General features: G+C 40.7%; 1 protein-coding gene across 1 annotated transcript in view; it reads right to left on the bottom strand.

Moving 5' to 3' along the window:
• Window positions 1-12,368, bottom strand: part of LOC108701659 (phosphoribosyl pyrophosphate synthase-associated protein 2) — a 47,280-nt gene that overhangs the window by 15,745 nt on the left and 19,167 nt on the right. Inside the window, exons 2-5 of the mRNA XM_018236587.2 lie at window positions 10,748-10,877; window positions 5,165-5,217; window positions 3,728-3,794; window positions 865-1,037 (exon numbers count right to left, since the gene is read on the bottom strand). Of these exons, the coding sequence (XP_018092076.1) occupies window positions 865-1,037; window positions 3,728-3,794; window positions 5,165-5,217; window positions 10,748-10,830 (376 nt within the window). The 5' untranslated portion in view covers window positions 10,831-10,877. The remainder of the gene's footprint in view (window positions 1-864; window positions 1,038-3,727; window positions 3,795-5,164; window positions 5,218-10,747; window positions 10,878-12,368) is intronic.

Genomic DNA, 12,368 nt, shown 5'->3' on the forward strand with positions numbered 1-12,368 from the left:
CTTATATGGGCTTCTTTCTGATAAAGAAGCCCCATTCCATACTGCAGTAATCTCAGTCCCAGGATATTCAAATATGTAAAAGAATTACAATTACATTGGCATGCAAAGTGAAGCCTTCTGAAATCAGAAGGTATTTACTTAAATGAAGTCATTTTAAAAAAGACTTTAGTTCCTCACATTTTTATGCAATCTTTTTGTTCAACTCACTGAATTAAAGCTGAAAGTCTGCAGTTCAACTGCAGTTCATTTAAAATTCATTGTGGTCATGTACAGAACCAAAATTAGAAAAAAAAGTTGTCTATCCAAATTTTTATGGACCGAACTGTACAGTATATCCAAACTTGTAGACAGCCTGTTTCGATCTTGTTAGATCTCATCAGTGCAAGATTTCGGAACATGGCTTCTCAGGAGGTAGGACTTGGAGAGTAGCAAAATCGAAAACTGAACCTGCTTAGGGCGAAATGGGCTAAAAGGAGCCAAAAAGCCCTGCCATTAATTACATTGGCACTAAGGTAACTTTAAAATAATGGAACCCAAATATATACAATAAAAGGAGAACTAAGGAGCTGATTGTAAGGGTTTTCCAAGGTGCTATTAAGTGAAGTGACCAGCACAAAGCCTTCCTTCACCCCAAAAGCTGAGTATATGTAAAGAGATACCTCCAATGAATACACAGTTAAAGGGAAAACATACTGTTTAGGGTTTATCTTACATTTATATTCCAACTAAAGAAATGGAAGATGGTGTGTGTACACTGAATATCCTTCCTCTGCCAGGGGTATACCATTAATTTAAGTGGTTCTAGGATATGCTACTCCCAAAAACTAGCGCTTGGCTGGTAACAGGTTCCTTGGTCAACCTTACCAGCTTTGCACATCATGGAGGCTAATAACTTGGACACAATGGAGCCTCTTTTCCTCATCTTGCACTGCTTGCTGTAGGGGAAGTAAGGGATGACTCCACTGATAGTCTTAGCACACGACGTCCGACACGCGTACACCATGATTAGCAGCTCCATGATTGTGGTATTCACATCCCTGGAAACATTGGAGAGAATGAGGTCTGGCTTTCTCAAGTAAAAATCCTAGGAGCACAATTGCTTCTATAGCCCACAATGATATTCAGAAGATAACTAAAACTACAGGTCCATTCTCAAGGTTGCTTGTCTTTTTTGCCCATGGCCTGTCATGTTATTTGTCTGCTTGCCACACAGCTCTGCCATGGCTTATAACAATTCTCCTCCAGCAGGAGAACATTATAGACAAATGTGTGGATTTAATGGCAAACTGCACCAGCCCTCTGGTTACAATGTTGCATGCATCCAAATAAAGTGACAGGTTCTATCAAAAAACATCTTTGGCAATGGACCCTTAAAGGACATGTAAAGCCTACATTTTGCTACCATGTGTATAAGTTGGGCATATCTTCCCCAGCCAAGCCACATCATTTGTACTGCATATAGCCCCTCCATTTGCCAGAGCCATCACATTTTCCTAAAACAATTAGCAGCTTTCACCTGGCGGCCATTTTCCCTCTGACACATCATCCGTAACATTGACATGTGCAAACAGGACATGTATGCTGTAACGTTCAATGCAGAATGCAGGTTTACACAGGCACAACATACTTTGATAAAAAGTTGGGTTTGAGCACTGTAATGGTTAAGTTGAACTCAATACGATCAGACAGCTAGAGTTTCTATGAGAACCAGAAATGCTATCCCTTCATTGGCTGTTAGACTGGAGGGTGTGTTTAGTAATCTGAGTGGAGAAGAACTGAGCATACTCATAAATCAACAGCCAAAGTAAATTCCAGAGGGAGGGGGTAGAGTGGGTTAGAGGAGGAGTAGGAATTCTAAGTGATTAAGGGGATGCTGCAGCCTTCCTGTTAACCTTTTAACAACCAGAGTGGCAGTTATCTAAAGATTTGAAAGAGGCTGTTCACTAATTACATTTTTGTGAAGGGGGTTTACATGTCCTTTAATGATTTCACAGTCAGTCATGAATAAAGAGAGCTGTAATTTAAAAGAGAACTAAAATTTAACAAAGAACTAAGCTATAAAATGCTAAAAACCTACATAATCACAGCCCTTTAGCAGGGAAGATCTGTGCCTCCAAAGATGTTAATTTTCATGGCATCCAACACCACAGATAATAAAAACTCTGAGGGTGCCAAATCAACTGAAAATCATCCTGGGTGCTTTTATACTTACAACAATCATTTAAGCAAATTTCTGCATGGATGAACTGGGGAACATTTCCTGGTTTGTTCTTCGACAATAAGGACTAAAACCTTGTGACTTGTAGTAACCACAGAACCTAAAAAAACTCTGCCCCAATAAACTCCCTGAAACCACTCCGGAACTGACTAAAGAACTGAAGCTCAACTAGAGCAGGAACTTAGAAATCACTAGATTTAGTTGTACAGGCAGCCTTTAAATCACGTGATCACTAAAGGTTTTTCCCTAGTGATGGATGTGTCCAGCAACAAGCAGATCTATATCCCAAAAGTTGAACATTATGAGCAGAATATATCAACGATTAAGCAGGGTCATACGCCTGTATAATTTTCTTAAAGGGGAACTATCACGAAAATTACAATTTAATATACTGTAAGCTTCATCATACTGAAATAAGAAACTTTCTGTATACAATTGATTAAAAATTCTGTACCGTTTCTGAAATAGTCAAGTTTATGTTCCCTCTCTCAGCATCTGTTTCTCTTTATTGTCTTCATGCAGCAGTTGGGTGTCAGATATTCATTGACAGTTAGATCCAATATATCTTATAGGGGGCCTCCTTTCCTAGCAGATATATTAGCGCTCACTCAAATAACCGATTCCAGTACAAACAGAATAACTGCCTTTTGCACAAATTCTGCATGTAGAGAGACATGATGTCTGGTGATTTTAATAGAGTGAGCTCGATTACATCTATATTGGATATATTGGATCTAACTGTCAATGAATATCTGACACCCAACTCCTGCATGAAGAAAGAATGAAGAGAAACAGATGCTGAGAGAGGGATAGTGAAGATAAACTTGATTATTTTAGAAAAAATACAGAATTTTAATTGATTGTTTTGAGAAAGCTTCTTATTTTAGTAAGAGGAAGCTTATATTCCATTTTTATTTTCGCGATAGTTCCCCTTTAAGAATGAGTATTATCCTCTAGCACTACTAGGGGTTATTCCCCTTTAACTATGATATTAATAAAGGACTCCTATGTTATGCCATGGAGCCTCTATGTGCAGATGAATGAATTAATTAAGAGTAAATATACATATCATGTTCTTTAAAGCTTTGAAATAGTTGTGTACAGCACACGTTGCTTAAACAAGTCCTTTGCATAGACATATTTCTAACACGGCCCGGAGGCATTGGGCTCACTTGCTAAAATAATAAATATTTTGCTAAAAACAGGCTAGGCAAATATACAGAACTTTGTTTTCACAACAGGTTCAGTACATCTATTATTAAAGGTGAAGCTACACAGCATCAAAGGAGCAACACTGTGATCTGTTAGTGAAAATACGATGCACCTTCCTAGAGCTTAGCATCTGAAATTGCCTTTCTCCCCCTTCTGTGCCTCCATTAAACTGTAAAGGCCGTCACACAAGTGTGAATTAGTGCAACAGGATAAGAACAGGGAACAGGCATGGGCACAAGTTTGTTTACACCAAATAGGAAGGAGTGATCCGGGACTTCACAGGAGACGATTACTCACTTGGAAACTGTCTGGATGATGAACACGTCCTTTCCGCGTACTGACTCCTGAATCTGAACCCGTGTTTCTGAGAGAAGGGGAAAAAAAATATGCATCATGAAAATAGCAACGATTATGGGGCAGATTTATTAAAGGTCGAACTTTTTTTTATGGTCAAAACTCTCAAATTCGAATTGTGAATTATCCAAACTCGATTTGAATTTTAATTCGAATTTCGAGATTTATCACACTGTGGCCCTGAGTGCAGCAGTTGCTGAGTTCATGTATAAGTCAATGGGAGAGGTCCAGGGACCAATTTGGACATGTTAGTACCTTTTCTGATATTTGAGGGGTTTTTTCAGAGAAAAAACTCAAATCAAGTTTAGTCGAATTCAATTCAAGTTTTCGAGTCGGTAAAATTTGTGCGAGTTTTAGATATTCGTTTTTTTAATTAAATAACCCCCAAATCGAATTTCAAGAATATACTAATTTAATAGCGTTAAAAAAAACCTCCAAGTGTCTCAAAGTCCAGAGTAACCAGAAACAGCTGTGATAAACACAGAAGTATAAACTATGGCTAGGTACAGTACACATACTGGATTTTCTGCACAAGACCATTTACATATAGTCTCTCCTTTCTGCTCCACGTCTCATTTATACTCCACGGCCTCTCTGAATGCCTTAAGCACTGCCACATTCATTGCTTGGCCTCCACTCTCCATCTACTGAACAACTGCCTCTCCTTCCAGCTCTACCAGCTTATTACTTTATTTGCTGGATTAATTCAACCCCATGCACTTTCCTCTCAGCTCCACTATCCAACTGCCCTCCCCTCTCTCAGCTCCACTATCCAATAGCCCTCCCCTCTCTCAGCTCCACTATCCAACTGCCCTCCACTCTCTCAGCTCCACTATCCAACTGCCCACCCCTCTCTCAGCTCCACTATCCAACTGCCCTCCCCTCTCTCAGCTCCACTATCCAACTGCCCTCCCCTCTCTCAGCTCCACTATCCAACTGCCCTCTACTCTCTCAGCTCCACTTATCCAGCTGCCCACCCCTCTCTCAGCTCCACTATCCAACTTCCCTCCCCACTCTCAGCTCCACTATCCAACTGTCTTCCGCTCTCACAGCTCCACTATCCAACTGTCCTCCACTCTCTCAAGTCCACTATCCAACTTCCCTCGCCTCTCTCAGCTCCACTATCCAACTGCCCTCCCCTCTCTCAGCTCCACTACTCTTTTCCCAATCCTCTGCTCCACTGTCCCAATACCCGCTACATTCTGCTCAACCATTCTCCTTTTTTCCCACATCTCTGCTTCACTATCTCCGTACCTTCTCCCTTCCCTTTTACTCCATCTCCTGTAGCAGGAAAACAATGACAACCCAGGCAAATCAGCACATTTTCACTGTAGACATATGGGCATGCTTGAAATGTTCAAGTTCTGGCTCAAAACTTACCACGATTTGGCTCCTGATAGACCAGCACCTTACCAAGTTCAACCCCCAATCGTCTGTTAGAGAAACAAGAAAAAGAGACAACAGTAAGAGATGAGCAGGTAAGAGAATACAGGCATTTAAGAGCGATAAAAAGAGTAATGCAGAGAAGACATGCATTAAAGTGCCAATTTGCCAGTGGCTGAGGTTTGCTTCAGTATATAGGCTCAAACAACCTGAAAACTGATCTGAACCAGTTGGGAATTATGCATATGATTTATGAATCATTTAGGGGACTAAACTATTAAAGGGATACTGTCATGGGAAAAAAATTATAAATCTTTAAAGTTTATAAATGACCCCCACTGACTAATTCAGAGTGAGAGAACTGCAAAGCAGGAAGTAATGTTCTGGTTATTATGTTACACATCCAGTCACTACAGCCTTTATACATTACATTTTTGTCTAACTATATTAGAGACATTTTTTTTTTTTGCACAGCCTATTTAGGAAGTTTTTATTTTTACACTGAACTGTTCCATTAAATACAGCATGGCCGCACTTCTGTGAAGTTGCCAGTTGATCCCTTTGTAAACCTGTCTCCCCTGACTGTCAGCCGTACATGTGGCAATGCAGAAGGTTATTTATCTCAACTTGGATGAAGTTCCCACATACACATTAACTTTCGGGAGTCACAAATCTGTCCCTGGTACATTTCACTGCAACATATCACTGTATTAAGGGTGGCCATGACTCCAGCCACTATTCACTTTACAAAATATTTTTTCTTTTTTTAATGCCCCTCAAAATATTCCCTTCTCCCTCCCATAAATAAAGCTAGTGTAAGGGCAGATATAGGAATGCAGACAAGGAGCTATTCTTTGGATAGAAGTATGGGGATGGCAGTTAACCTTTGGCACTGCTAAGCTTCTGAGTTGGAGGTGTGAGCAATACCCTCTCAGGTAGATTCAAAGTATAACAAATGTTTAGGACTTTAGCCCTACACAGACACAACAATGTGATACGTGCTGCCAACCAGGGGCTGCACTCAAGAGCCGGTCATTACTAGTGCCCTGCTATCTCTGTTCCAAAGTTCTCATTGCTTAAAGGGAAACTTGAGCTTTGTACTAGGAAATCATTATCCTGGGCATTATTATACACGTATGGGACCTGTTATCCAGAATGCCCGGGACCTGGGGGTTTTTTTTTCTGGATAAGGAATCTTTCCATAACTTTACGTTAACTTTTAGTGTGTTATAGAATGGCCAGTTTTAAGTAGGGATGCACCGAATCCACTATTTTGGACTTGGCCGAAACCCCGCATCCTTCGCAAAAGATTTGGCTGCATATGCAAATTAGGGATGGGAAGGGGAAAAACATTTTTACTTCCTTGTTTTGTGATGAAAGTCATGCAATTTCCCTCCCCGTCCACAATTTGCATATGCAAATTAGGATTCGGTTCGGCCGGGCAGAAGGATTCGGCCGAATCCCAAACCGAATCCTGGATTCGGTGCATCCTTAGTTCTAAATAGCTTTTCAATTTGTCCTCAATTTATTTTTTATCGTTTTTAAATCGCTTGCCTTCTTCTTCTGACTCTTTCCAGCTTTCAAATCTAAAAACAAATGCTCTGTAAGGCTACAAATGTATTGTCATTGCTACTTTTTATTACTCACCTTTTATTCACACTGACCTCTCCTTTTTAGATTAATATATTTTATTCAAATAAACGCATGGTTGCTAGGGTAATGTTGACCCTAGCAACCAGAGTGCTGCAATTACAAACTAGAGAGTTGCTGAATAAAAAGCGAAATAATTCAAAAACCACAAATCGAAAGAATGAAAACCAATTGCAAATTGTCTCAGAATATCTCTCTCTACATCATACTAAAAGTTAATTTAAAGGTGAACAAGCCCTTAAATGAAGTACAGGTATAGGACCTGTTCTCCATTAAAATTACAGAAAGACCATCTCTCATAGACCCCATTTTAATCAAGTAATTAAAATTTTTCAAAATAATCCCTTTTCCTTTGTAGTAAGAAAACAGTAGTTTGTACTTGATACCAACTAAAATATAATTAATCCTTATTGGAGGCAAAACCAGACTATTGGGTTTAACTAACGTTTAAACTATTTTTTTTAGTAGGTTTGAGGTATGGAGATCCAAATTTTTGAAAGATCCCTTATTCAGAAAACGCTAGGTCTGAGCATTCTCTGAGCATATTGGATGCTATTAGTTTGGACTCTTAGATTGTATTTAATTAATACTCGCATTGCAGCAAAATTCAGCATTTTTATTGGCCATTAGCCTGCTGAAGGGAAAGCCACATTTCCATGTGCTGAACACGTGGATGTTAATCTTGCACCCAGCAGCATTAAATTACTTTATGAATGCAAAACTCTTACACTTTATTGCCTCTTTAAAAATAGCACCCTATGATCCCAGCGAAGGCTTTACTGGGTTTCTTTTACGACTCCCCTATCGACTGATGGCCGTTTGCATCTTTGGTCCGTGTCTCATGTATTATTAACAGCTGAACTTAGCCTTTAAAAATGTTCCTAAAAAAAGGGACGATTCTGACTACGTATAAAAAGAAAACCACTTACAGGAAAAGGGACGTTTTACATTCAGAAGTGCATAAATCTTAACGTGTTCAGCTTATGGAGATTTTGTTTTTAAGCTATGGAGTCAATATAAAATGAACTGGTTATAGAATCCAGAAGAAAAAGCCAAAGAAAAAGTAAGAAGAATGAAAACACATAAAAACTGGAATTTTAACGAGTATGAGGAGGAATTAGTAACTGGAATCTGATTCACGGTTCCAGCCAATGGGGGATGGAAGAAAAGTGAGCGTCTGTCTGGCTGCCCCAAATACCACTAAGGGATCTGGCCAGGGGCCCTTTATCACGGAACGGAGTTTTACAGGGTTTTCCCCTGCTGCACACACTACAGGGAGAGTCTCAGAGCTATAAAGGTGGCCATATATGCAGAGATCCGCTAGTCTTGGTGAGGTAAGAGTAAATCTCTCCCCTATATGCCCACCTCGAGGTTAGTGATATTGGGCTGATCCGATTGTGGGCCCAACAATCGGATCACAGCGACGAGAATACGGGAGGTCGGACGAAGGACCGCATCAACAAACAGGTGCCTTCCTTGATCCAACAGCATTTTTAAAGGATAAACAAAATAATCCCTAATTTTGTAGATAATTATTAGTGCTGTGTGGGTCAGGACCCGACCCTAGCCTGCCCTACCTTGGCCCCCGCCCGCCCACAGGGCTGCTTTTACAGACCCACCAATGACGTCAAAAAAGGGGCGAGCAGGCGCAGCGTCTATAAAAGACAAACCCGGAAGTTGGAAGCTGGCATTTGACGGTGGCGCGAAGATAAGTGAAGGGTTGGCTAGAACCGCGGGTAAACCCGTGGGTATTGGGCCGGCCGGCACTTCACTAGTAATTATGTAGAATATATGGTGTTTGTTTTACTTTGGGCTAAAAACTATAATTATCTTTAAAAATTGCCACTATAAAACCTCCCGATAGTAGAGTCCTGCACGGGTCCATTTTTTGGAACCTGTACCCGCAACCTGCAATCCGCAACCCGGACCCGCATTCTTACCCGCTTGGACTCGCTACCTGACCCGACCCGCAAGTACCTTGTCTGCGACCCGGAGCCGCTGACCATCAAGAATCAGGAAGTGCTGTCATTGTAAACCGGAAGTGACATCATTGGAAGTAGACGTGATCAGAAAAAAAGGAGTAAAAATGGCTAATAAGACCCGTGGCCCGACCGGCAAACCAGCAGAACTGCCGACCCGCATCTATATCCGCACCCGGAACTTCTACCCGCAGGGTACTACAGGTTTTTGCGGGTAACCCGTGGGTACCCGACCCGCTCTATCATTCACCCTATAGATGTTCACTGGTGCCCGTCTGTTTTTAAATAAGGGGTGGGCGTGTCCTAACGGTCCCTGCTAGAAGCACAGTAGGAGGGGGACATCATCACAGCCTTGCAGTCACACAAGCAAAGACAGGCTTCAGTTCCCTATCAGGTCCTGCTAGCTTCTCATTGGTTCCTGTCCTACAGTGCAGTCAGGCGAGTGTCGCCGGCTACTGTGCACAGAGAATGCAGGAAGTGGTATAGATGGGCGGGACTAGTAGGGATTTTGCAGAAATTTACAATGAAGTAACCAAACACCACTTTTTAAAGTACATTCCTTGTTTATCTAAAAGAGTCAAATGCACTGGCATATTCATGTTTTTTACATTATATGTCTCCTTTAAACCTGGCCAACAGACGTCTGGCCAATTTTCGGCAAGATATAGATCAGGGGAAGCACATCGGAGGGCCCCATACACTGCAGCTTATATCGGCCAGTGTATGGGGAGCTTTAAGTCTCTGTACAATGGGATAAAAAAAAAAAAAAATTCCACCCCCCCCCCCCCATTCACTGCTATGGCAATCACTTGCAAGCGCGGGTTCACCTGCCTGTCAGACTAACTGTCACATCAAACTGACCGACAAGCAAATGTAACTGGGGGGCAAATTGGAACAGGAACAAAGTGGAGGAAACAAAAGAGGAAACAAAAGAATGGTGTTTTCTCTTCCATGGAAACATCATACAACTGCTTAAAGGGGAAGACAGTGATCTATTTTAGTGCCACTCAGGTGACTCACTTTTAGGCACAAAGAAGTCTCCAAAATGGCCCTGAGGTGTCCGAGGCCTCGGAATGTGTGTCAGTTAAGCTTCCCCTTGGGGGAATACAACAAAATAAAACAACAACCAAAAAATGCCTTTTCTTAGTAGGTAAGGGTTCACTTACAGGCAGGTACATTCTTCTAGCAACTGTGCAGTTAAAGGGTGGGTTCACCTTTAATAAAACTTTTAGTATGTTATAGAATGGCTAATTCTAAGCAACTTTTTTTTTTTTTAGGTTTTTGAATTATTTCTTTCTGGCTCTTTCCAGCTTTCAAAGGAGGGTCACTGACCCCATCTAAAAAAACAAATGCTCTGTAAGGTTCCAAATGTATTTTTATTGCTACTTTTTATTTTTCATCTTTCTATTCAGACCCTCTCCTATTCATATTCCAGTCTCTTATTCAAAGCAGTGCATGGTTGCTAGGGGAATTTAGTCCAAAACCACCAGATTGTTGAAATTGCAAACTGGAGAGCTGCTGAATAAAAAGCTAAATAACTTGAAAACAAATAGCAAAAAATTAAAACCAGTGCCAAATTGTCTCAGAATATCCCTCTTTGCATCATACTAAAAGTTCACTTAGGGCAGAGACACAGGCTCAGATTAGGGGAGATTTAGTCGCCGACGATTAATCGCCTCTTCATGGGGCGACTAATCAAAGTCCCTTTGTATAGGAGATTCCATTTTGGCATCTGAGCAGATTTATTTAAGCAGAGTATGGCTTAAATGACACTAAATCAAATATCCACACGTAATTCCAAATGGGAAAGAAAAGTCCCACAGGTTTGATGCAGTAGACAAATATGACAAAGCTCAGGGGTAAGGAACAAGAGAATCCAAGGCTGTACAGTGTGGGATTCGGGGATCAACATTTCTCATGCTCACACATGCATGCCAGATTCTATACTTACTCTCCAATCCTCTTGGCTAGCTCCACACACGATGCATTGGAATTGGCAGAAAAGAGAACTAGTCCCCCCTTTGTCACATTCATCTTGGGATGGTCTGGCTGTGTCCCCCGTTAATTCAGGATGGCCAGTCCTAGTGAGAATAAAAAAAACAAAGAAAATACATTACATTTAAACTTGAATTTATTACCTGCGCTGACCAAATTTGGTTGCTGAATATGTGAGCATATATTTCTAGGTATGTCAACCATATTAATATATCACTGGCCTCAGCTATCGCAGTCCAGAAGCAAAGGGCACAGAATTCCAAAAAATGGCTCTAAGAATTCCCATTGTCTCATTTGCAGCATAATGGCACAAAACTCAGGGTTATGGAGGTTGACAGTACACTGTCATGGAACCTGTAGCTATAGAGCTTCCGTGCTCCAAATAAGGAAACAAGGATTCAGGAGAGTTCTGTTTAGGAGAACATATTGTATTCCTGATAGGGGATATTTCCCCTTTAAATGGCAATATGCTGCACACTTTATAAGCATTTAAAGTTAGGGAATACAAGTATGGAACAAATTACAGAAAGATCCATTACCCGGAAAACCCAAGGTCCCGAGCATTCTGGATAACAGTTCCCAATTTTTTTGCATTTTCCAGGTAAATAAAAATGTAATTTTCATTGGCTCAACGTCATCACCCCAACCAGTCCCCCATTCGATCAAATCATTGACATACGGCCCAAATATTTGGGTCTGCCAGATATGGTCCATGAAGATTGTTGCGGAAAGCTGACCACCTTAATCAATGCACCTTCAAAGCATGGCACAGACATGACTTAAAACATAAAATAATGCCCAAAAACGGGAGCATTTCCTGGCATTCCCTTTGGAGGATTATTAAAAATGAAGAAACAGCAAGTCATTTAGTATCAGTTTATTAACGCTAAAAATGTAACGACAGGTATGGGACCAATCATCCAGAAAGCTCTGGATTAAGGAAAGGTTGTCTCCCATAGACTCCATTATAATCAAATAATCCAAATGTTTAAAACAGATTTCATTTTTCTCTGTAATAATAAAACAGTAGCTTTTACTTGATCCCAACTAAGATATAATTAATCCTTATTGGAAGCAAAACCAGCCTTTGCTTTATTCCAATTTTTATATATATATATATATATATATATATATATACATACATACACACATACAGTAATTAATCTGTGGGGAATCAAAGTCTTCCTATTATAAGCAAACATAATACTGTAGGAGAGGCTGCACTTTACATCTTCCACATTCTCATGATTCACAATGGTGGTCCAACTGTTGGCTTTGATCCCTTTTCAGCAAGAGATTAACATACATTGGAGTGGTCACTAAATACTACTCGCTGCCATGGAAACCCAGGGGTCTTATACCCCTTTAATAAAACAGTAATTGAGCAAATCCTGCTTCGACTAAACGATAGGAATCAGAATACGCACCCACCCATATGTCATTTTACCATGCAGGAGATTACAAAATAAAACAGATCAGTGTTGGGGAGGTATAATACAATGGCCCTATTCCAGGGCAGTGCAGAGTGCAGAATCATTGATGTCCCTCCTTACATGGAATAAGGACATGAGCAGTGG

This window comes from Xenopus laevis, chromosome 9_10L, assembly GCF_017654675.1.
Source record: "Xenopus laevis strain J_2021 chromosome 9_10L, Xenopus_laevis_v10.1, whole genome shotgun sequence".
Classification (NCBI taxonomy): Eukaryota; Metazoa; Chordata; class Amphibia; order Anura; family Pipidae; genus Xenopus; species Xenopus laevis.